This window comes from Sturnus vulgaris, chromosome 22, assembly GCF_052056855.1.
Source record: "Sturnus vulgaris isolate bStuVul1 chromosome 22, bStuVul1.hap1, whole genome shotgun sequence".
Classification (NCBI taxonomy): Eukaryota; Metazoa; Chordata; class Aves; order Passeriformes; family Sturnidae; genus Sturnus; species Sturnus vulgaris.
In genome coordinates this window covers 5,887,531-5,913,037 of record NC_142264.1, presented here as the reverse complement: position 1 = coordinate 5,913,037, position 25,507 = coordinate 5,887,531, and the positions used below count along the sequence as shown (strand labels likewise).

At 57.4% G+C, this 25,507-nt stretch overlaps 1 protein-coding gene across 3 annotated transcripts; it reads left to right on the top strand.

Moving 5' to 3' along the window:
- Positions 1–641: 641 nt before the first annotated feature.
- SH2D3C (SH2 domain containing 3C) lies at positions 642–24,908 on the top strand. 3 transcript variants are annotated; one of them, XM_014873141.2, is made up of 12 exons: positions 642–734; positions 2,716–3,367; positions 7,851–7,890; positions 18,162–18,290; positions 18,580–19,028; positions 20,723–20,847; positions 21,121–21,695; positions 21,938–22,053; positions 22,228–22,399; positions 23,115–23,226; positions 23,865–24,071; positions 24,200–24,908. In XM_014873141.2, exons 1-12 carry the CDS (start codon positions 695–697, stop codon positions 24,373–24,375), a joined length of 2,793 nt encoding a protein of 930 aa, XP_014728627.1. In that variant the 5' UTR covers positions 642–694; the 3' UTR covers positions 24,376–24,908. The 3 variants fall into 3 exon arrangements, with proteins under 3 accessions (XP_014728627.1, XP_014728628.1, XP_088033371.1); XM_014873142.2 differs by lacking the exons at positions 642–734; positions 2,716–3,367 and adding an exon at positions 4,398–4,521; XM_088177245.1 differs by lacking the exons at positions 642–734; positions 2,716–3,367; positions 7,851–7,890 and adding an exon at positions 11,996–12,152.
- The last annotated feature ends 599 nt before the right edge of the window (positions 24,909–25,507 follow it).

Below are 25,507 nucleotides of genomic sequence, written 5' to 3'. Positions count from 1 at the left end.
GCACACAAAGACAGAGCTGTGGCAGAGGTGGCTGCCAGCATCCTGGACATGGGAACCACCAGCTCCCTGGGAATGGGAAACACGGCCACCGGACCCCTGTTGGGGCCAGGCCATCTATGGAGACACTCCTATGGAGCACATCAGTGTCCCCAGAGCGAGGGAATGGCTGGTAGGGAGTGCTCCTGCTGGCAGTGATGCCATCCAGCTCTCACCCCACAGGGGCTGAGAACCAGATGTGCGTGGCAGAGTCCTGTTTGCCCGGCCAGAGCCTCATCCACAGAGCTGGCAACCTCATCCATAGGGCTGTCATACTCCTCTAGGGCTGGCACCTTCTTCCATGGGGCTGGCACCCTCTTTTAGGGTTGGCACCTTCCTCTAGAGCTAGCACCCAGAGGTTTTTGGTTGCCCACATTTGCCAGACGTCCCCAAACTGGGGTGCAGAGGTGACTATTGAGCAGCCAGGCAGGTGCAAGCAGCCACGGGGACTGCAGGACCTGTGGGGACAGCATGAGGGCGGGCAGGGACAACAACAGGGCTGGGAACAGATGACAGCACTGGGGAGGAAATGCTGATCAAGCGATGAGTGACTGCAGGGTGCTTGTGGGGGGGGCAGGAAGGGAGGAGCGGGCAGGGAAGGGCTTCACAGTTATATACTTGTCCCTCTCGGTCCCCACGGCGTCCGACCAGCACAGCCATGGCCGAGGGCCAGAAACGACGGGGCTTCAAGAAATTCAGTAAGTGGCCACGGGAAAGGGTGGGTGGGCAATGGGGTGCTCACCTGGACATCTCGGTGGGCAGGAGGATGTGTGAGAGTTAGTGTGAGTTTGTGCTCACACGCTCCCTGGGTCATCCCATCCAGGGGTGGAATCATCTCATCCAGGGATGTTTGGAGCTGTGACAGGCTCTGCTCTTGTTAGGAAACTCATTGTGGTGAGGGGCTTTGGGGGTTTCCATCCACAGAGTTGGGTTCTGGCTCAGGAGCTGGGTGCTGGGACTGGGACAGTCTGCTGCAGCCCAGCCCTGTGCTGGATGCTGGGATGTGACAAGAGAGATGCACAGCAGGGTTTGGGGGTCTTCACTCCATAAATCACACCCTTCAGGGTGTATGGCTGGGGCACAAGCTGGTGCTGGGGGCTAGGGGTGTCTAGGACCCTTACTCCAGGGTGCTCCTGCAGCACAGGGGTGGGGGTGGTACAGAGGAACTGGGGAGGGAGCCTGGGAATGGATTCCCACTGGCTCTTCTGGGAGGAAGTGCTTGATACCCACCGGGAGCAAGCTCTGCACTTTCTCACAGACCTCGGCTTTCCCCCAGAGCCTCGGGGGGAGGCTGCAGTGGCCTTCACCCCATTCCCAGCGCTGGGCTGTGCTCTCTTGCATTCCTGCCGCAGGGCCGGCGCCAGACGGGGGCCAGTCCTTCTGCTCCCCTGGGACCCCTCTGCTGGCCAAACCCGAAGCCCCATCCCAGCTGGGATTTTCCTTTGTGATGGAGTGGTGGGGAAATGGGGAAAATCCCCAGTGCTGCCTTTCCCACCTCGCAGCAGCCCCAGGAGCAGCAGGTAGCAGAAGATGCTTGGACTCCAAGGAGATGCTTAGCACAAAGTAGTTTTGCCTCTAACTCCACTCAGGCCTCGAGGTTTCTGCCTTGCAGAGGGGCTTTAGGGATGCAGCCCCTTCACCCTGTCCAGCTGCAGGGATGCCCCACAGAGCCCATGGATGGCAGCTGGAGGTGGGAATCCAAGGGCCCAGTAGCCCCGAACACTCGGGTCCTTGCTCAGCACCTCTGCAACGTGTGGCTTCCTGCCCCGGCAAATCTGCCGTGCTTTGCAGAGCCCCAGGGCGGCATCAACATTGCAAAACCCCCGGTGGCACCCACAGCAGTGGGGGCGGTAGGGAAGCACTGCTCAACAGCATTGCAGCCACAGGCTCGCTCACCCTGAGTACTGGCACCGGCACTGGCACCAGCACCAACACTGGCACTGACACCATCCATGGCTGTGCTGCAGCGATACACTGAGCTGAGCTGTGGCTGAGGTGTGAAATGCAAAGCCGCCCGCCGGAGTTATAAATATTTCTCTGGCGAACATGTTCATGCTCAGCACTTGCAGGTGGCAGCTGGAGCTGGTGAGGGGCCAGGCGAGGAAGTGGGGAGGTTATCTCCCGCCCACAGCAGCACCCGTGGCTGGTTCCTGCTCCACCGTGCTGGCAAGGCATGCAAGTGTGGGCAGATCACGTGCATCCAGGACCCCCATTCCCTAGGGAGATGCCGTGTGTCCCATTCTTTCATCCTGCAGGGCTGCCCTGAGGCTATAGGGTTCGGCCTGCCCTGCCCAGAGTCCCCTGGAGGAAGTAGGCAGGCAGAAATAATTTCGAGAGTTGCCTGCTCACCAGAGTTGGGTGTTTCCTCCACCCCTCAGCTGTGGTGGGAAGATGCAGCCACTAGATTTGCCAGGGCACAGGAGACTTCTGCTCCCTGAGGCACAAGGGCAGAGTTTCTGGGTACCCAGCAGAGATGCCTCAAGCAGCATCATACACACCCCAGACCACAGGGATGTCGTGCCAGGCTGGGACTGTAGATATGGGTGTAACAGTGTGACACCAGGCTGCGTGGTGCCCCATGCCCACCCCAACCCAGGACCAGGGGCTCTGATACCCCCCACCACTGTTACTGCTGTGCCAGCAGTAATTTCACACTCATCACTCCTTTCTCCTTGCCAGAGTTCTTCAAGTTCAAAGGCTTTGGGAGCCTGAGCAGCATCCCCCGCTCCTTCACCTTCCGGCGTGTCTCTGTGGTCCCCAGCTCTCCTGAGAGTCTCGGGCCACATCTCCCACCTCCCCACGGCTTCCTGAGAGAGCCCTTTGACAGCACCCAGGATGATCTCAACACCATGCCCAAGAGCCCTGGCCCCTATGCCCAGTCGTCGAACATGTACTCCCACATGGGCACCATGCCCAGGGTGAATCTAGGCAAGGCAGGGAAGAGCCTGGGCAAAGACAAGAGTAGCCAGAACTGCTGGGAGAAAGGGTCTCCCAACAACAAAACCCCCCAGGCAGCCCCGCTCCCCAGCCCCAAGTGCCCGGAGATATCCAGCACTCCTGGCCCAGGCACAGACTCATCCTCAGCTGCTGGACAAGCAGAGCAGAAAGAAGAAGAAGCTGAACCTGGGGACACCCTGGAGGCAGCTATGGTCAGGACAGACCAGGAGCCTGTGGGAAATGTCTCCTACCCTAGGACTGAGGCACCAAGCTCCAGCCTGGCTCCAAACCCCAGCCAAACCACAAGCCCTGACGCAGCAGCTGAAGCAGAAACCGCTGATGGGGATCTGCTGGAAAAGGGACAAGAGCACCCTGACAAGATCTCCCCAGACAGGTATAGCCCTTGAGGTTTGCTCTACCTTCTGCTAAGAACCCCATTTTGCCCCTCCAGGGCAAGAGGAGGCGGCTGGGACAAACCAGGGTCACTGCAATGTCCCCCCGTGTCCACAGTGCCAGGGGGGATGCACCTGGCCGGTGGGACAGCACAGCTGGAGCATGGTCAGGTCAACGGCTCCATGGGAACGAGGTTTCCTGTGGGATTTCTACTCCCTCCTGTTTCCGGACGGGGTGGAAACATCTCGCAGCCCCGCTCTGCCCCGGCATCTCTTTGTCCTGCGGCGGCTGCGTTCCAGCACCAGGATGTGCTGCTGCGGAGAGCTCACACCAGCACTGTTACAGCCTCCTCTGCCTCTCACTTTCTTCTTTTCCACCTCCTCTGTCCTCTACCCCTCTGCTGAGCAGTACTGCCTCTCCCAAGGCACAGGGGCAAATCCTGAAACCAGACACTCTGCCCCCATTTCATCACCTGCCACTAAACCCCCACCCTGGGCACAAACGCCTCTACTCCAGGCACGATCTCCCCCTCCGCGGGAATTTGGAGGTTCAGCCCTCTGAGATGACGGATGGATTTTTTTTTGAGGGTTCTGACCGCAGAACCAACCAGAGGGATTTTTATTCCCCAGCCCAATGGCATCTGGGCATAAGGGGCCAAATGCGACCCCAGCCCAGCAGGGTATGCGGGACTGGAGACACAGGCAAAGGAGACTCCAGATTTCTCCAGAAAACATTTCTCCCCCTTTCCCTGGCCTGACTCTCCTCTCTCTGCACTCCAGTGGCCCCTGGTGTCCCTGTTCCCCCTGCACCGCCCCGGGGCCGGGGGCTCCTTTTCCTGACACTGAGCGTTCGGGAGGTCCGGGTGGTCCTGGGAGCCGGGTAAGGAGGATAAATCCGTGCCGGCGGTGGGAGCCGGGCTGTGTCGGCCACACATTCCTGCCGGCCCGAAGGGTGGGCCGGAGGAGGGCTGGGACGGGAAGGAGGAGGGTCCGCCACCGCCTTGCGCGCCCCGAAGTCCCGACTCTCAGTGCAAAGCGGGAGAGAGCGGGAGAGCGCGGGAGAGCTTCTCCCTATCCCGGAGCAGAGGCGCTCGCTGTATCCCGCAGGGCCCATGACAGCGCTGGGCAGGAGGTTTCCCACTCTGGGACAGGGCAGGTAAGGGGTCCTGGTCCCCCCGGCCACCCCTCGGCACAGCGGAGGGCATGGGGAGGGAGAGGCTGGGAAGGGGCTTTGCTTGGGGCGGGCGCAAAACTTGGACGCGGATGCCGGAGCCGAGCCGCTGCTCGGGTGCCGAGGCCCCCAGCCCATGGTGGTGTTTTCCTCAAGGAAAGAGTTGCTGAAACCGCCGGGGGCTGCGGCCAGCTCGGGGGTCAGGGGCTCGGAGGTTTGAGGGGCTGGTGGCATTGCCGCATCCTTCGGTGAGTGCGGAGCCCCAGCAGTGGCAGAGAGTCCCCGAGGAGGGTGCAGAGGGCTCACTCTCTGTCTCCCAGAAATGACTTAGATCCCAAGCCAGCGTGGCTGGGAGCCAGGCAGCAGTGGGACATGGGTGGGTCACGTGCGTATCTTGAATCTAGGGAATGGGTTCCCAAAAACTGAGGGTCAAATGCTTTTTTGCATCCTGTGGGTCTTCCCTGATGATGGGTGTAGCCTTGTTGCTTGCCAGGGAAACTGAGGCACGAGAGTGACCAGAGCAGGTTTATTTCAGTATCAGGGTTATTTCTGCCTCTCCACACTCTAACCTGGAGCCTCTGGCACAGCCGCTGGCTCAGGGAGTCTGCCAGAGTCATCCCAAGGCCAGGCCCTGCTGTGGGACGGGTGGGAGGAAGTGGGACCGGGATAATGCTGCGCCCCAGCCCTTCCTCCTGTGCAGGCACATCCCCGGGGATGGGGACAGTCTGTTCCTGCCAGGCCATGGCCCTGGGGCACATTTCCACCTGCCCCCCCCCGGAGTATTTCTGGTTAGGACAGTCCCCAAGAGAGGGTGGGCTGAGGATGCTGTAGGCAGGAGGGCTTTCCCAGAATCGGGCCCGTAAAGGGGGAAAATTGTGCTGCTGTGGGACAGGGAGTGGCAGCCAGCCTGTGGAGCTGCTCAGAGCAAGGCGGTGGCTGTGACTCCAGCAGAGACACGCTGACTAACGGGAGGTGACCGCTGGCAGGTCACTGGGCGGACGTGACTCGGTTTCCCTGTGCACGGCCGTGCGTGAGGCACGGAAACGCAGCTTCCCGCAGCACTGCCTGACACTCCCTGCAGACCCCTCTCTTTGCTCCACAAAGAGCTCAGTGCCAGCCGAAACCTCCCTGGAGGCACCTCTACAGAGGGGGAAACTGAGGGACGAAGTGCCCAAATTTGGTTCCCCTGGGGTACAACCTGCACCGGTGTCCCAAGGAAAGCAGAGCCTAGGCTTCAAACCAGGGCTGGACCCACAGGATCCTCCTGGACTGTTCCCAGCAGCCAGCCTGGAGCTTGGCACATTTGCAAGTCACGGTGATGCCTTCCCGAGCCCAAAGGGAGCAGCCACCCCAGCAATCCCCCACTCCCCAACACCACTGCTGTAGCTCCGGGTCCCAGCAGCTCAGCCACGGCCGCGCTCCAAAGGCAGCCCTGGAATTTCTCCCAGGCGCTCGTCTGCCCCCAAAAATGCCGTTTCCTCCAGGAATGTGCAGAACCAGGGGGGCTGCGGTCCCAGCTGCTGCCCTTCCCCGGCACAGGGGCCTCTCCTGCCTGGGCCCTCGCTGCGTCGCCCAGCTGCTCCCATGCTCCCGACTTCCTGCCCAGAGGCCCCCCGTCCTCCTGCCGGTTTTTCTCACGGCTCTCGCAGCACCAGGCAGCTCTGCAGCGTGTGTGTGAAGGGCAGACAGGCTGGAGACAGGGTGGGCAGGCAGCCCACAGCTGCCCAGGGGAGTCTGCATCCATCCCCGCTCCCAAATGCTCTGCTGTTTTCTTCGCCTCCAAAAAATATGGACTTGATTTCCAGCCCCGTTTTCCCCTCCCAAGCTGGACACCAGGGGATGCGGTTTCTGCAACGTGGGCTTGGAGAATCACAGAATTGCTAAGGTTGGAAAATACCACTGATATTGAGTCCAAACATCAACCCGGCCCTGCTGTGTTCACCGCTGAACCTTGTCCTTAAATACTGTGTGTGAGGCACGGAAACGCCGCTTCCCTCAGGCACTGCCTGACACTCCCTGCAGACCCCTCTGGCAGCGCTTCCAGCCAAAACCTCCCTGGAGACAGCTATACAGAGGGGGAAACTGAGGTGCGAGGTGCCCATCCACATGTTTTTTATAGACTTCCGAGGGTTTCAGAAGTGGGAATTGTCTTCTGGAGGGCTGGACACTACAAGGGGCTCATGTGGACCCTGTCACAGCACACTGTAACGCCATGGGGGATGTCCAGTGGAAAAATGTCTGGCATTGGTTGCCTCTGCTATCCCTGCTTCCCTTTGGGGAAGCCACCAGGCACCACTTTCAACCTGGAGAGAGCCCACAGAGGAGGAATTTGGCTCCCCAGGGTTGCTACCAGTGTGGGTCTCGGGGGGAAGTTGTGTGCAGGACCCTCAGCAGTTCCCAGTATGTGTCTGACAAGGTGGCTCCTGGCAGGGAAGGGACATCCCAGGTCTATGATGGCCTTGGATTTGGTTATTCCTTAGTTGCAGCTGCCTGTCCTGGTGTGGCAGCCTGCTGTCCCCGGGCCCCTGCTGCTGCCTTGTGCTTAGGTAAGCAACCTTGGCAAACCGCGAGATGTTCATACTGAAGCTTGGCACTGGGGAGGCAACAGGCTGTGGATTCTGGTCAAAGACATCTCGATTTTTGTATTTTATTCTGAAAGGTGAGACTTCAAGGTAGCACATCCCAGTTCAGGCTGTTACAGCCTCTCTCCTTTTGAACTCTCTGTTGTTCCCCTGGGACTCCTCCTCAAAGACACACATCTGGACTTATAACAGCATGAAAAGCAGTCCCAGTCTGGGACAGTTCATCACAGTTCAGGCCTAGCTTTGTTGGGAGTTTGGATTCTGTAGGGTTGCACAAAGCCATAAAATCAAAAATGCTTGTCTGGATGGTGTATCCTAACAGCTGCCTACTGGGAATGCAGCTCTGCCAGGGAACAGGACACAGGGGCCCCCACCTTGATATATATCCCCCAGCACTGTGACCTGCAGGGACCCCAGCCTGGCTTCTGGGTCTCCCTGGTTCAGCTTACACAGTCCCAAGCCGATTTGGGGTGATATCCTCTAAAAAGGCCTCATTCTCCCCTGATCGCATTAGGGAGGATAAGCCCTGTGCTGAGAGTGGGCACAGAGCAGTCAGGAACAGTGCTGGGGCCCTGGGAGCCTCTCCTAAACCATGGCCATGCTCTTGGCACTGTGGCAAGACAAGGGGCACAGACCCCAGCTCCCCCAGCTGTGCCCACCACTGCCTTTGACCTGAATGTCACAACTTACTGCCCTTTACTTATGCATTTTTATTGTTTCTCTTCCTTTTAGCCACCACGATGGGCTGGAGTCTGGCAGTGAATATGTGAAGGTAAGACACAGAGCTTGATCACATCCTGTCCCAACTGGGTGCCACGGGTAGAGAGGGGATGATAGCCCTGGAACTGTCCAGGTCTTACACCAGCAGGCTGCTCAGTTCTGCACCCCTCCTCCCCTCTGGGCTCTCTCTTTGGCCCTAGAAGATATTTCTGGCAAGGCCAGGCAAGACAGAGGAGACACAAACCCTACGTGGTCGCCCCAATGCTGTTCCCACAGGAGCTGCTTGCATTTCATGTTCCCAGATACTTGTGAACGCCCACAGACGCAGCCTTCTCCCTCCGCCCCCACGTAAAGAAACGGAAGGGTTTGAGCCACTTTCGTGGCTGTCACATGAAAGTTGGTGTAAATCTCTCCAAATCTTTTGCTTATCCTCCAGCAAACTATTAACATTCCTGAGGACTCTTCATGTCTGGCCAGAAATTCATTAGTGAGGCGCCTGGCTCTGGAGGAGAGCGGCCCTTTTGCAGGAGGCTGCTGGCACGATGGGGTGCTGGGCAGGCACAGAGGAGCAGTGGCAGGAGTGCTGTGAGCTTTGGGCACAGAGCACTGAAACCCACTGAAGTGTCACGGTGGTCACTGCCCTGCCATGGCCTTTGGGGTATTTATTTAAGGAGAGTTGGAGCTTCCTGAGTCCAGTTGCCCAGTGGAGATGTCATCTAGTCTGTCACTGGGCAGATGGGGTCGTTGAGAAGTGACTTGAGGTGCCCAGCTTGGGTGGTCTAATTAGCACAGAGCCCTGCACCTTCATCTTTTGGACTTGGGGCTCTTGGTGGTTGCTGTAGTCAGACATGGAAATGTGGGAACCCCCTGTGGCAGCACCAACTGGCAAGCTTGGGAGAGAGCTGGCTGGACCCTGAGCTCATCTGTTGCTTCCAACAGGAGTCACCTCCCTGTGTGTCCATCCCTGGGGCTAACGAGGACCCCACATGCCGAGTCTGGCAACTGGCAGCCTCTGGGCACTGGGGTCAAATGAGGTTTTTGACATGTAGCAGAGCGATCCCGCGGGTGGGATGTTCTCCTCTCTGCACCCTTAAGCCATGTGGGACTGGCAGAATGGGAGTTCACAGGGCTGGAAGTGGGACGTGTGCCAGGACAACAAAGCTCTGACTGGGCGTATTGGGTCTGGCTGTGATGTAGTTCATTTTCCCCTGCAAAGCCAATACACTGGCCTCTGCAGGGAAGGGCCTGTATGGGGACCTCAAGATGTGCAGAGAAACTCCTGCTAGCACAGGAAAGTCCTGTGAGGAGAGGAACAGAACAATTTGGGATGTTTTCTCTGGCACTGTCAGTGTGTGCACCCAGAGATGGATATGTTTTACAGCTCATGATTTAACAGACTGAAACAATACAGATGGGGAGCAATGGATATGGCTCTGCCTTTGGGATCAAGTACTTTTTGGTGAGCCAAGAGAATTCCCTACCATCCAGTCAGATCCCTGACCTCAGCTATCTGGCCTTTATTTCTCATCCATCCCTATGGTGTCCAGAAAGAGCCCATAGGCTGTGATTTATACACCACTTCACTTTGTTCAGAGAAGCAACTGATGGCTGCAGTGACAGCAGCTATTTTAGTCAAATTAGTAATTATCTGGAGTGTGAGTGACCGGGATGACAGGGACACTACAGCTGATTGCAGGCACTGTGCCTGGCTGGCAGCCCAAGCAGCTGCAGGGTGCTTGGAACCCAGCAGTGTTCAGCCCCAGGTTCTGCAGGATTTAGGGTGGGAAAGAGGCTGCAGTGCCTGCCTTTGGAGCAAGGGAGGATGGGGCTGGGATCTGCCACTGGTTGGTGTAGCTGGGAGGGAAACAAGCAGAGGGGAAATACTGGTGAGGGGTGAGCAAAGGAAAGACAGGAAGAAAAGAGCCAGTGAAGGAGAGAGTCAGGAAGAGGGAGAGGATGTGTTGCAAAGCCCTCATGAGCAAAGGCTGACAGGCAGGTTTGTGCCCAGGTGTGCACCAAGGATCTGCCAAACATCAGCCCTTGAGCTTCAGCTGCAAAACGGCCAGGGCTGATTTTCCTATCACCAAGCCTGGCCTGATTAGATATGCAACCGGGAGCTAGAGAGGGTTAGAAAGCCAGGATCAATAAGCACTTGGTAATTAATGTGCTTTAATAATAGCCTAAGGGTAGGTATTTCTAAGCTGCCTGGGGATCTGCACGCCCATTCTCTATTTCAACATCCCAGCCACCCCAGCTTTGGCCTTTGTGCAGGTGAAGGAGCTGCAGAAAGATATTACCCTTCGGGAGAGCAGCAACCAATAAAGCTGTCACACGTCCTATGAGAGCTCAGTCAGGGATTTTCAGCTTTCCTGTGAGGAGAGGCAGTCACAGCTGGAGGACTTCACCTTGCAGCACCCCATGAGGCTCCTGCTCACTTGTTGGTGAAAGCCTCAATAAGGAAACCATGGAGCCTATCACAGGGGAGAAGGCCTGGCAGGAGGATGATTCACCATCGCATCTTTTTGGAGCAGCATGTCCCTGCACAGTGCCATCTGCTCTGTCCCTCAGCCCCAGGCAGGAGGCAAGGAGGAGAGTCCATGCTCCCTGCCCAAGCTGGTGGGGCTGCAGGCGCCCATGGGACCCGTGGGACCTGCTGCCTCATGTTCCCCGCCTGCAGGCTGTGTGCTGCCACCAGTTCTCCCATGCCTCAGCCCTGTCCTGCTGTTCAGCCTTGCTGCTCTCCTGTCTCTTCTCTTCCCTGCGAAACCAGGGGCAGAGTGAGAGCTCGGCCAGCGCCTCTGAGCTCTTTGTTCTGCACGGAAGAGCTGCTTGCTCAAGCAGGGACCTGTATCTCATCAGCCTCGGATGCTGTCTCCTTGCCTGGTAATATGAGGGGCTCGTTTGAATTAATTAGCAGGAAGGCTGCAGGGTTCTGTGGTCGGTGGCAGCAGGAATACCTCTCCGAGGTCACAGCGTCGCCTGGAAAGCGTGGGGCTCCTTGGGCCAGGACATACATTGCAGATGAGAGGGTGAAGCCCCCAGTTACCAAAGCACAGCCAAATCCAGGCCGTGCAGTGCAGGACAGATGTGGAGGGAGAACAGCAAGGTGTATGTAGGTCCCCGTCACTGCCAGAGCTGGGGGAACCCCTGCCTGTAACCAGAACAGAGCAGCTGCTGGCAGTGGGTTCAGGCATGGGTTTGGGGGATTTATTCAAGAGTCAAGGCTGGAGCAATGCTTTGAGTCATCAGTGCTGCCTTGCACATCCCATACGTGCTACTGTGGCCTTAATTAAACCGAAGCAGAGCCTTAATTAAACGCAAGTCAGAGTCAGCCTACACAGGAAACAGGCAGCCGGCTCCCTGCCATGTGAGGTGGGCACTGGTGTTTTCCTCAGAAAGGTATCACCATGTGGGGGTGAAGGAAGACAGGATGGGCAAGAGGGGACAAGGCTCCCCCTGACCCATGGGCATCACTGGGGAGAGCAGACAGATTTGTGATGGGAAGAAAAGAGGTGCTGGGTCCCCTCAGGGTGTCTGATTCCCTCAGAGGAGCCAGTTTCTCTCAGAGCGCCGGCAGCTAGGGGTGCTGGTTTCCCCCAGGGGTGTCTGTTCCCCTCTGAGGAGCTGAGTCATCTTAGAGGATCCAGTCCCACTCGGGGCACGGGCAGCGGGGTGCTGGTTCCCTTCGGGAATGCTCGATGCCCTCAGAGGTGCCGGTTCTCTTCAAGGCACAGGCAGCCGGGATGCCTGATGCCCTGAGGGAGGCTGTTTCCCTTTGCAACATAGGACTGCCGGCTCCCTTCAGGGATGCCTGATCCCCTCAGGGACGCCTGTTCCCTTTGCGGCATTGGGAGTGCCGGTTCCTCTCGGAGAAGCTGGTTCCCAGTTCCCCTCAGAGCACAGGCAGCCGATGTGCCCGATCCCCTCAGGGATGCTGGTTCCCTTTGTGGCACGGGAGCGTAGGTTCCCCTCGGAGGAGCTGGTTCCCAGTTCCCCCGCAGGGCGCAGACAGCCGGGGTACCGCTTCCCCCCGAGGTGCCGCTTCCCCGGTTCCCCGGAGCCGGGGCGGCCCCCAGGGGCGGGCCGGGGCGGAGCTGCCGCACCGTGCCCGCCCCTCGCAGCCGACAAGGGGATGAGGTAATCGGGGAAGCGGCTGAAATTGAAGCCCGGCGGCGGCGGAGGCAGCGGCGGTGCAGCCCGGGCCGGGGCAGCCCCCGCCGGGCGCGCCGCGCCATGACGGAGCGGTGCAGCCTGTGGAGCGCCCTGTCCGCGGCCGCCTGCTGCTTCTACCGCGGCTCCTTCATGCAGGTGCAGGTGAGCGGGGGCGGCGCTGGGACCGCACCGGCTGCCCTGCGCTCGGCGGGCAGCCGCACGCGTGGGGAAGGCGTTGGGGGCAGCGGGAGGGGAAGCGTACGGGGGATCCCCGGACACGCACCCGCCGGGGGCTGTTTGGACTCCCGGTGCAGCGGGGGTGTCTCCCCGGGGAGCCTTGCGGTGCCCCCGCTCACACGGAGCCGGGCGCGCTCAACGAGGCGGCAGCGAGAGCGGGGTGAGCCGAGCGCCGGGTCGGGGGGCAGAGCTCGGCACCACTGCAGACAGGGCCACCCAGCCAAAACCACCACATCCCACCAGACCAGCGCTTTGGCAGGCGGAAAAGTCTCTGCAGGGAACCCTCACCTGCAGCAGACCTCGTGAAGGGAAGTGTTTAGCATCCCTCAAAAGGTGGCATGTGCCCGGGGCATCACTGAGAACAGGAGTGAGATCGAGCCCAGATGAGCACGCAGCTTCTTGGCCCGGGTGTCCATCTCTGTGCTGCACTGCACAGGTCTGACTGGTGGAAGAAAGCTGGGATCCATCTGTCACCTGTCCTGTGGTGGTTCCAGCACTGCCACTGTCTGGGCAGAGTCTAGGTGTCCTATTTCTGGACTCTAGCATTCACCCAAGGGAGGCGCGGTGCTGGGAATTGGTTCCCTCATTTACTGAGTTCGAGAGCAAAGGTGTTTAGGACTGCAGGAGCCAAGCAGGCTCTGGTCTGAAGCACGAGCTCTAGTATACTGCAAGTTAGAAGAGAGCTGGCAGCCAAGAGAGCTGGCAGTCTTATTCAGTACTCCTGCTGAGCGAGGTAGGTGCCGAGCTTTAGAGATTATTCTGGGTAAGACGGAGCCCAGAAGCAGCATTTCAAGTCTTGTCATGATTGCGGCTGATCTCAGCGCAAAGCCAGGGATTTTGATTGCTGGTGGGGGTGAAGAGGGAAAAGTAGCAGAGCTTTTTGCAGTTGTCCAAAGGCCACTGAGCAACACGGGGACATGCCCTTGGGCTGCACATTGCAGGAGGTGAGCGGGTGCTTTCAGCTAGCTGCTGCCAGAACAAGGGAGGGACAGGTGAGCATCTGGCTCTTGTGTGGGGATGTGAGAAGGGATGAAGGACATCCCAACCCCAGAAGGAGTTAAAAGTGAAGCCCTAAGCGCTCACCTGGCTCTGCCAGATCTTTCACCATCTATTTATGTCCAAGCGTGCCCAGCAAACACACACTGAAGTCCCCATGAATGACTGGAGCACTTCCAGCTGACAGCCGCATCCCTGCTCACCGCCAATGGCGGTGCACCCAGCCTGGGAAGCACTGACATCATTTCTGGCCAATAGCAGCTCCGAAAAGGGATGCAGCAGCAGCCGCTGCCGCCGTCTTGGAGTGAGATAAGTAATATATAGATGGATGGAAATGTGTGTATACACACACATCATCACTGCATTGGAGACCTGCTCCCCCAGAGTAGCAGTAGCAGCATATTCTGCCACCCTGCCACACAGCCTGAGATGCTTGTCTCACTTTAGAGCACCCAGATGTTCCTGGCCATTAACCCCAGCTGCACTCCACCCCGCCAGTGAGATAGAATTGCTCCAGAGCTGCCACAAAGGAGCATGGGCAAGGGGAGAGGACACCATGAGGGCAGCCAAGACTAGTCCTAGGAAGGGCTTTGAACTCCAGAACAAAGATCTTGAGCCAAGATCTGCCTTCAGTGGGGACTAATGGAGATGTGACATAACCAAGAATGTTTCTTATGTTCAGTCAGCTATGGGGTGGGCAAATAGGCTGATGCCTTCTCAGAGGCCATTTAGGTTCCTAGACTCATTGCAAGAGAAGACAGAGGAACAAGTGATTTTTTTTTTTTTTTTACATATGGATATCAAGATCAGCAGGACAGACTGGCTCACAGCAGGACATGCAAACTGAGAGCAAGCCCATAACAACCTGGGGATTGTTTGTGGTGGGATTTTCTCATGGTCATGCAGGGTGGGGTAACCATTTTTGGGTGGTGCCTGGATTGGTAAGTGCAGCAGTCCTGCATCAGGCAGGCAGAATGGTTCTTGGGTTTGCTGTGATTCTCAGCGAGGATTTTTCCTCCAAAATACATCATTGAAGTAGCCCATTGCCAGGTGTGGAGGAAGCAGAGCAGACCCCTCATGCAAGTCTCTGGCTTTCTCCAGACACCTGTTCCCAATGGCTTGTTATTCTGTTTCCTTACAGTTCTGCTTCCCAGGCCGCAGAGCTGCTTTAGCAGCCAGAGCAGGGGTGGAGAACTCCAGAAGGTGCTGGGATTCCCCTAGCAAGGTCCCAGCACAGGGTAGGCAGCATGAGCAGGAGGGAGAACAGATGTGCTTGGTGCCTTGGGGTTAGTCAGATGTTATCAGCAGGGTGGGGTTCGAGTACACCTTGCTCTCCAAGCTGACTTCATCCTCATCTGCAACTCCTCCAGGTTGGGAGGGGAGAGCCGGAAAGCAGAATGGAAATCACTCCAGTTTCATAAGATTACCTCTGCAAGGATAGAAAGCCAAATGCCAGCCTTTGAAGCTCTCCTTAGAGCAGGCAGAGTGACAGCTGCTGTTTTATACGCACCACAGGCATCAGCACCCTCCATCCCTGCAGCTCTTGCCCTTCCACTACCAGTTTCAGTCCTTGCCACTCAGCTGGGAAGCACTTCCTCCATCAAGAAAGCAGCACAGAGAATCAGGAGGCAGGGACGGAGAGCCTCAGGAATTGCCTTCTCATGGCAGCTGCCCCATTGCATGGCTGCTCCAGAGGATTCCCCAGCCCCAGGACTGTGAAACAGTCCATCAGGGCACTCTCCTTTCTCCAGTCGAGCCAGCTTGGCTGCTGGTTGGGATTCCTCAAGCAAAGCTTGGCATCATCTCTGGCAGATTTTGAGCTGGTTTGTCTGGTGTGGCTGGTTTGGGGAACTGCTCTAATCCCCATTTCTTCCTGCTCAGCTGGAAGATGCCTTGGGGTTCTTCATGCTGAAGCCCAGCACCATGCACTCCAGCCAGATGCTAATGGGAGTCCAGGCTTTTCCCCACACCCACCCCTCTAGTATGCAAGACCTCACTTGGGGCCGTGCATCTTTAGACGCTCCCTTGGCACGGCCAGGAGCGCCAAGAGATGCCTTTTCAGACATCGCTCACACACTCCTGACAGCGCCCGGCTGGCCTGTGCTGCCTTGCCAGGCCGTGCCATGCCAGGCCCTGCCAGCGCCTCGGCACCTGGCCAGCTGGCAGCCTGCGAGCCGGGCTCCTCCGAGACACACTCCCGATGGAGCGGGGGAAACTCGGCACGGCTGAAGGGCTCAGGGGAAACACAGCCCTCCACAGCACAGGGGTCTTTGCACCAAGGGCTTGTGGGGAGCCCAGTTCCCACACTGAAGGGGAGCAGACAGGTGATTGTGGCAGCATGTGGGAGTAGTGTGAGAGACTCACAGCAAGGACCAGTCTCAGTTACATCACACTAAGGAAAAGGGCTCCCCGTGATCAGTCTCATGCTGCTGCCCCAGCCATTATAGCCTGACAATCACTCCAAGCAGTGGATTCTTAGTGGCCGTGCAAATTGGGTGGGATTTCACTCCCCAGGCAGGGACAGTGCCTTGCACATGGCTGGAAAAGGTGGCTCCTGACACCCTCTGCTCGGGGAGCTGGGCTCCCTCCCCCATCTGCAAGATGCAAAACCTTCCTTGCTTCTCCCAAACCTCCTGTTCTCTCCTGCTAGCTTAGCTCATGGCTCCTGGCATGGATGCCAGCCAGCTGCTGCCCGAATCTGGGCTTGGAGATACTGGGCACTGCTCAGCTGGGCTTGTGTTTTTGTTACCCTGCACATTTGCATGGGGAGGATTTGGAGGAAAACCCAGATGTACAATGCTGAGCAGAACAGTCACTAATCCCTGCTCCAGGGGTGGTGGGGAGAGAGCTGTAATCCAAACTGTTCCCAGCTCAGCTCTGATGGCTTTCACCTGCACAAACAGCAGAGGTTCTGGGGGGGTCATTTGATGCCCCAGAGTTTGGGGGAACCCTGTCACAGAGAGGGTGCTGCAGTCAAGGGTCCCCCACCACCCCTCGGCCAAGCCAGGTCTCCGTGGCAATGGATTTGTCACCATGGAAACAGCATCTGCTCGGCCTGGGCCCCCCAGGAGGCAGCCGGACCCCTGCAGCATCCGCCAGCTACCATTTATTTTTAATCGGGCTCAGCAGCACCGGGTGGCTTTTGTCTCCAGGAGGGCCCAGAGCAGCAGCAAGTGCTCAGCTCCCTGCAGCCCTTGGTCGGGGGGGGACAATCCACACATCCCTGCAGCTGCAGTCACCAGGACCCTCTTGTAGGGAGAATAAACATGGTTGGATGAGCCAGTCAGAGTTCAATCCACACCGTTTTCATAGGCTGCTTCCATTCTCCCACCACCTTTGATTTGACAGGAGTTGGGAAGGGAGGAATAAAAGCAATTCTAAGCTGGCGAGGGCAGGCCCTGGAGAGCATAGTCCAGTGTACAGGCCCTTTGCCACTGCCTCCTTCCATCTCCCCAGGCTGGAGCAGGGTTCCCAGGACAGGATCTCTGCCTGGTTTGGTGAATGAATGCATCTACCGGGGGGATGGATCATCTCCTTGGGGAAGGAGAGGCCTGGGGTCAGGGTCCTGCTGAGGGACTCCATGGGGTGCCAAGAATGCTGCAAGAGCAGTGGGTACAAGGCAGGAGAGCAGCACAGTGCTCTGCACTTCCCCTTGCTCACAACCACTGGAGGAACAGAAGGAATCAATACAGGTCACAGAGGATGAGGCACCGGGCAAGGAGGTCAGCTCCAAGGCGAGTCCCTGAGGTATTGGCATGGGGCTGCAGCCCCCTGTGCTCTGGAGAACATACAAGGCCAGCCATGAGTGCCAGCCTGCTCCTCTGGCAGTGCCAGAGCAGTGTCAGCAGAGCTTCAAGCCCATGCCTGTCCTGTGAGACAATACCAGGATCCTGCCCCAACAGGCACCAGGGAGCTGGGCCAGCCCTCGCTGTCTCCTTACAGCTGGCACTGCCACCGGGGGCCACCCAGCCACCCTCGCTCATGGGAACAGAGGAACAGGGCACACCAGTAGCCCCATCCAAGCTTCTTAGCCCATGGCAGTGGTACACATATGCCCCTCTCAGGACACCACACATCTGGGATATGGAGGGAACCCAGGTGTCTTTGCTCCCAGGCTCTGCTCCATCACGCAGCTGTGTCAGTACCACAGCAGGATCACCTCAAAGCCAATGTGTCAACCAGTAGAATTGGCCTCATGTGAAGCACACAGGAACCCCAAATCTGTGCTTGTGTCCCCAAACATCCACTGGCTCTACCATGCCAGCAGCTCCCCTCTGGGTATACTGGCCCAGCAGCAGGCAGGGAGGGAGGCAGGCAGGCTCCAGCCAACAGACACATGAAGCCATCATCCCTTATCTCTCCAGGGGAAAGGAGGGGGCAGATTGCATCCTCCAGGCTCAGGTGCACCAGTGCTGGTAAAAGCTAATTTCTAAAAGCTAATTTCGATGCAGAAGGTTCCCTTTACATTTATCATTACTGTTTATGCTGCCATCAGGCTAAGCACAGTTAACCCTTTGAAAGGGAAACTATGGTAGATGTTTCAAGGAGGAGCAATAATGCAGGTTTCCTCCTGAAAGAGTGCTTCTTATGGCAGTTCGGCCCCAGAGATGTTTAAGGGGTTTTCTCCTGCCCAACCACACTCAGCTCTTAGCTGGGACAGAGAAGCAGTACACCAGGCACGGGGTGGCCTGGCACAAAGGGGCATGCCACCAGAAGACTCTCCAAGTGCTGATGGTGATAGGACCTGGCCATCAACAGGCACATTACCACATCCTTTGCCACAAGCAGTAATCCTCACACACAGCTGAGTTACCTGGCCTGTGGGGACAGTTGTGCTCCTGGCAGGTGCCACAGTCCCCACGTGGGGATCCTGCCAGCCCTTCCCTCCCCAGTCCCTGCACTGCTGCACTGCCTGACACTCTCTCTTCTCCTGTACAGTTCTCCAAGGAGAAATACATCCTCGACTCATCACCAGAAAAGCTTCACAAGGAGCTGGAAGAGGAGCTGAAGCTGAGCAGCACCGACCTGCGCAGCCATGCTTGGTACCACGGCCGCATTCCCCGGGAGGTGAGATGGGGAAGGTGGGTGGCTCTGGGCACTCTTGACTTGGAATGTTGTGGGAGAGCACTCTGAGGCCACACAGAACTGTCAGCCCGTCCTCCTGGGAAATATCTGGTCAAGGGCTTCATTAGCTCTGAGCTGCCTGATTTTGCCACAGCAAAATCCCTCTTGTGGCTCAGAGCTAGGGCCAAGGGGAACACCCCGTGCCCCAGATAACATCTGGCAGAGCATCTACTCGTGCCCTGTGGTCCACCCAGCGTGGCTGTGGCTGAGCTGTGCCCTGTCCCCTTGACAGGTGTCCGAGAGCCTTGTGCAGAGGAATGGTGACTTCCTCATCCGTGACTCGCTCACCAGCCTGGGTGACTACGTGCTGACGTGCCGCTGGCGCAACGAGCCGCTGCACTTCAAGATCAACAAGGTGACAGTCAAGTCCAGCGATGGCCATACCCATGTCCAGTACCTCTTCGAGCAGGAAAGCTTTGATAACGTGCCTGCCCTTGTCCGCTTCTACGTGGGCAACCACAAGGCCATCTCAGAGCAGAGCGGGGCCATCATCTACTGCCCCATCAACCGCACTTTCCCCCTGCGTTACCTGGAAGCCAGCTACGGGCTGGCCAATGGGAAGCATGGGGGACCCCACAGCCCTTCCACCCAGAAAGGGGGCCACATCAAGAGGAGGAGCATCACCATGACAGACGGCCTGACTGCAGACAAGATCACCAGGGCTGAGGGGTGCCCAACCAGGTGAGCGTGCAGTCTCATCCTAGTTCAGCTAAGCAAAGGATCAGCCTCAGGAATGAAGCAGAGCGTGCTCAGTCACTGCTCTCTGGGTGCAGGGCAGAGGTTGGGGGTCAGGGATGGAAGAGAGAGATCAGCAGAGGCATGGGGGAAAGAACCAGTACTCAGCTGGAACTGGGGTTTTCTCCCAGACTGGCTGCCAGCCATGCTGAGTTACCACAGCAGACGCCCAGCAAGCAGACATGACTTTAGCATCACAGGCCAGAAGCCAGAGAGTGTTTTACAATCACCCAGTCCGGGATTACCAGCACGTCAGGGCTTGTTAGAGCCATGGAGCTGAGCTTTCCCAGGCAAACATGAGAGGAGAGTCAGTCCCAGACACCAAGACAGCGTTTGTTGTTTGGTTTTGAATGGCCCTTTTAGTTTCAGAGCTCTTTCCATTCAGCATTTGCAAGGAGTTACCAAGCAGAGCTGAAAGCCTGATGGGCAGGAGGAGACTGATGTGTCTGTGCTAATGGAGTCTGCACAGACCCTGGATCACAGCCTTCACAAAGCTGAGCTGTTCACATTAACCTTGGCCAGCTGGGCTTCTCCAGAGGTGGAGGAGGAGACTTCCTTTGTATGGCTCACTTTTGGCAATCCCAGGCTGTCCAGAGCCCTGCAGGGAAGGCAGGGCCACACACATATCCTCCCATGCAGCAGCTAAGGGGAGACCCATCTACCTCTGCCTCCAGCAGGACACAGCTTGTTGTTAAGCCAAGCTGCTTTCTCACCACCCTGACCTTCTGAGCCCTAGGGCAGGGTGAGAATGCACCAGCAGAAAACAGGGAACCAACTGTTATGGCTGGGAAAAGGAAAACACTCAGACTTCCAGAAGAGCATATGTGTTTCCAGAAGAAGAGCCCAGATCCATCAGTCTTTCCTCATCACTCACATTTTCCCCAAATCCTTTATCACCGCCACTGCTGTCCCATCCTCCTCCCACTGCTGAGGCCAGTGCTCAAAACCAAACACATCACAGCAGCCCAGCCCTCACCCATGGCAGGGAGGGCAGTGAATTACCTGCCATAACTGCTTGCAACCGTCCCTGCACTCAGCGTCTTTTGCAGCACCATTGACACACTGTGTGTGCATCAGGCCACCACTTGCTGTCCCACCTGCCCAAGACCTTGTTACTTGTTGTGTAACTTCTCAAGTCCTGTTTCCAGGCACTTTCCAGCTCTCTTAAGCTTTGGGTCAGAGCAACAGTTCACCTAACCCAGCCCAACACAGCTCCCGGGTAGAGATAGAGTAACTCAGTGTTAGATACCGCTTTGCAGCATAACCCTAGAAAACTAACATCCATGAATTCTTTGCTAGAATCATTTCCCCAAAGCACCCTGGAGTGGACCAAACTCATCCCATTCCAAGTACCTTGGCTTGGTGTGGCATACTGTTGCATTGCTCTGCTCTCCTCTGTAGGACCAGGGTCCCTGCAGGCAGGTCTGTCTCTGATTTATGGGGGTCAGTGGGTAGTGACCCCTTCTGTTCCCAGCTTCTGCAGGGACTACCTGCTCACTGCTCCAGCTGAGCTTGGGTAGTTGTGGAAGGAGGTGATGATCCAAGGGTGGTGTTGAGGCAGCAGACTCTCATCCCAGCCCTTCCTGCTTGCCCAGGCCTCGCTTTAAGGGACTAACCTGTGCCCTCTGCCCCCTCCCCAGCGTGTCCCTGCCCCACCACAGAGACATCATTCGCAACTGTGCTGTCAGCGTGGACCAGATCCAAGACCTGCACTCCCCGATGTCCCCCATCTCTGAGAACCCAGCATCACCCGCCTACAGCACAGGTAGGCATTTCCTCTCCATCCCTCTCGAGACAGTGGGGATGTGGATCAGCCTGGACTTGGCACTGCTGTGATCCAGGGACTTGAGGAGGGGGACCTTAGGGACAGGATCTCAGCCAGTCCTCGGCTGCATCATTGTGCAGCTGTCCTGGGACTAGGTTCTGTTTTGGCAGAGGGGTTTCCCCTGAGCCCCATGTCCCTGGGCTGCTGCATCTGTGGTCCCTCTATGTGTGTGCATCTTCCGGCTTTGATAAGTGTCTCCTCTGCTCCCCACAGTCACACGGCTAAAGCCACATGCCTGCCAAGCATCTGGAATCACCCCAGCCTCTCCAGTCATAAGAAGGTCCAGCGAACCCCAGCTGTGCCACGGGAACAGCAAGCCTCTTCCAGACCCTACCCACAGCTCCCATTCAACCCCGTGCCATGGCTATGCCCGCGCCTCCCCCTCTCCCTCCGTGAACAGCTACAGTGACCCGGACACGGGGCACTACTGCCAGCTGCACCCCACCTCACCCATCAGCAGGGACCGGCCAGCCCACGACACCAAGCAGCTTCCAACAAAGAGCTATGTGGAGAGGCTAAAGGTGGAGGAAGGACAGAGAGGGACTGTGGAGAACAGCTCTGGGGAAGCAGAGGCAGGGCAGAGGCTGAAAGCAGAGCTGGACTTCATGGGCTTTGTGCCCCCCACCATGGAAAAAACCTCCTCCTTCAACCCTGCTGCCTTCCAGTCCCTTCTCATCCCCCTGGATAACAAACCTCTGGAGATGACTGTGCTAAAGAAGGTCAAAGAGTTGCTGGCAGAGGTGGATGTGAAGACACTGGCCAAACACATCACCAAAGTGGACTGCCTGGTACGGCCAGGGCCTGGAGGGAGGGATGGGCACTGCTGCCCTCCTATCGATATGGGTTGGCAGGGATCAGTGCATCCCCCAACATCAGCCAACCCCTGAGCATTGGAGCATCCCTGATGGGCTCTGCCATGGTGTATCAGCCAGGGCAGGCAGAGGCTGGGCTGGGGCAAGAGGCTGCCCAAGGACACTTCAGCCTCTCCTCAATTAACAGAAGTCTAATCAGCTTTCACCTTCCTTGCCAGGTCGCCCGGATATTGGGTGTGACAGTGGAGATGCAGCGGCTCATGGGGGTGAGCTCTGGCATGGAGCTGCTCACCCTGCCCCACGGCCACCAGCTCCGCCTGGACCTGCTGGAACGGTACGGCACAGCATGGCCAAAGTGAGCCCACTGGGCTGCCCTGCACAGCCTGGCCCAGCTTCCCTGGGTGTTCTCAGCCTGGCACAGGAGAGGGGAGAGGAGGAGCCCTGTCTAAGCCCCCAGAGCATCCCCCCTCCCTGTGCTGACCCCGCTCTGTGTCTTGCCCCTTGGCAGGTTTCACACCATGTCCATCATGATCGCTGTGGACATCTTGGGCTGCACAGGCAGCACGGAGGAGCGGGCAGCCCTACTCCACAAAACCATCCAGCTGGCTGCCGAGCTGAAGAGCACCATGGGGAACATGTTCAGTTTTGCAGCTGTAATGGGCGCCCTGGAAATGACACAGGTATGGGGACACTCCTTTAGTCCTCATGGCCTGGGCTCAGCCCCTTGCTCAAAATAAATCCCTCTCCCTGTGTCCTGTAGGCTCCAAGAGTCACTGGGATGGGTGAAAGGGGAAAATGCCCCGGGTAGGAGGCATGGGGCCACATCCGCTGGGATGCAAGCAGGGAAGGGGAAGAGTCATCCCCTCCACAGAGCAGACAGCCTAGTCCCGCCAGGATTCAATTGTTTTTCAGTGGTTGGGCTTTTTGTTTTGTGCTGGGCTGTGTTCCTGGGAGGAAATGAATCTGCCCTCTGGTACAATACAAATCAGTCTCAAGGCTGTGGCAGTAGCGTCTCTGGGCCACACTGCTCTCTTTGGAAGATGAAAGGAGATTAAAATTCAATTTTAAATCGAGCCCAGCTGGGAAGTCTTGCTTCCTGCCTGCACAAAGGAGGTGGAATGGTTGCCCCCTCCCTGCATCTCATCTTCAAGGCCACTGTGACGCAGGAAAGTTGCTGTCCTGGGGCACGGGCAGGGGGGGAAATCCTAAGCCCAGCCTCAGTGCCAGGGCTGTGCCGTGTCTGGCCATGAGCACTGGTGGAGGAGGCTGTTTTCGGGAGCAGCAGGCACTGTTGTGTGCAAGGCTGGGGACTGTGGCTCCAGGGTTGGGCTGTTCTCCCTGATGCCTGGAAGCTGTGCTGCCCCTGCACCTTCTACCTGCCCCATCTCCTTTCAGATTGCCCGGCTGGAGCAGACCTGGATGGTGCTGCGGCAGAGGCACACAGAGGGTGCAATCCTCTATGAGAAGAAGCTTAAGCCATTCCTGAAGAGCTTGAATGAAGGGAAAGGTAAAAGGAGCAACTCCCCTTGTCTCACTTGTTTTCTCCTTCCCACTTTTGTCTGGGCATGGCATCACTTTGAGTTTGAGAGCTCTGACCCTCTCCCAGCTAGTGCCAAACACCCTCTGGCTGCTGAACCGCCCCAGCACTCAGCAGAGCTCATCTGGCCTTGCTTGCCCCTTCCTTCCCAAGGAAGCATTTCATAACTAAATAAAACCAGCAGCTGAGCCAAACCGTCGTGCTCGCATGGCAGTGAGTGCCAAACCAAGGGGCAGGTTTGGCAGCCAGTTGGAAAGAAGAAAAGCCATGTGTCTCTAATGGCTAGTGCCCTGTGGTCTGCAAACCTGCTCCTCATTGCAGCCCCGGGAAACGCAGCCTGAGCATGGCCATCAGCTTTCCCTTCCCAGCGCAGCCAGAAACCCTGGCTGGGAGGAGCTGGTGTTAGACAAGGCAATGGCCCCAGGCACAACGATCGAATAGACACAGCAGCTGCTGTGTCCAGCTGAGCCTTAAAGCCTCTCCTGGGAGCACCGTGGCAGCCTGGCATCGTGGCAGCGTTTGGCCACATAAGCACTCCACAGGGAGATGGGGAGGGGGATGCAGGGTCACAGGACCATGTGGGGTCCTAAGAGTGCCTCTCTCCACAGAAGGGCCGCCGCTGACCAACACCACCTTTCCCCACATCATACCCCTTGTGACTCTCCTGGAGCGGAATGAGGCTCTCACGGAAAGCCCCGAGCCCTGGGAGGCCACCGACAACGGTGTGGAGGTGGTCATGGCCCACCTGGAGGCAGCACGGTTGGTGGCTCACCATGGTGGGCTCTACCACACCAATGCAGAGGTGAAGCTGCAGGGTAAGCAGTAGGGACAGCAGAGTCCCTTTCCCTTTGCCACATTCCCAGTGTGCAGCTCCAGCACCAGGATCGAGCATCCCATAGGTGCATGGGATCCCATCCCAGGGAACTGACTCTCCCTCTTGCAGGTTTCCAGGGCAAGGCAGAGCTGCTGGAAGTCTTCAGCACCGAGTTCCAGCTGCGACTGCTCTGGGGCAGCCGTGGGGCTGAGAGCAGCCAGGCTGAGCGCTACGAGAAGTTCGACAAGGTCCTCACTGCGCTGTCCCACAAGCTGGAGCCAGCGGTGCGCTTCAGTGAGCTGTAAACCCCCCAGGCCCTCAGAGACCCCCAGCTCCCAGCCTGCATCCCACCAGTGGCTGTGGGGCAAGGGAAGGGACCAGGCACCCAGCGTCAGGAGGAGGAGAGATGGCCCAGAAAGGCACTGAGACACAGGTCGGCAATTTTGAGACAAAGAGGAGGAAAAGCAGCCGCCTCAAATCTGCCACCCACCTCTTCAGGACACAACAAGCCAGGGGTCCACACTGCTACTCTGAAGAGTGGGGACAGTGTCTGGGCAGGCCAGCACCAGCCTCCACACCCAGCCCAGCTGAGGTCCATGACTACATGGTGCCCCTCACCTCACTCTTTGGTTTTCTTTTTTTACCATCTCCATCTTGCCCACAGCTGCTGGATCCTGTGTGTAAATATATTTTCATGATTATTTCTTGATGTACAGACTTGTGAAGGATGGTCCTCGTTGTAAATAATTAGGCTTATTCATTTTGTCATGTAAATACATGTACATATCTCATGGGTTTGGTTCTTACATACAATAAACTTTTATCCTGTTCCTGTCAAGGGGACCCCCTGTCCTGTGGGAGTCCTTTAAAGGAGCCCCCCAGGGGAGCAGAGCATGGGAAGGGCTGATGGGGGGAACCAGCATGCTGAACCTGCCCATGGTGGCCCAGTGACAGCCCTTTTGAGGAGGGCTATTTGGTGTCACAGAAACACAGAATGATTCAGGTTGGAAGGGACCACAGTAGGTCATCTGGTCCAACCTCCCTGTGGACTCCACACCCTCTCTGGACAATCTGTTCCAGTGCATGGTCACTGCACAGTAAAGAAGTTTTTCCTTGGGTTCAGGTGGAACTTCCTGGGCATCAATTTCTACCCATTGCCTCTTGTCCACAGCACCACTGAGCACAGCCTTCTCCATCTTCTTGGCACCTCCCCTTAGGCATATAAATATAAATATATAAAACTGAGCAGAGAAGCAGGATCACCTCCCTGATCAGCTGACAATACTCTTCCTAATCCACCCCAGGATCCCACTGGCCTTTTTGGGACTCAGGGCACACTTCTGGCTCACAGACAACTTGTCCAGCAGGACCCCCAGTCCTTTTCTGCAGAGCTGCTTTCCGTGTCAGTCCCCAACTGGTACCGGTGTTCCTCCCCAA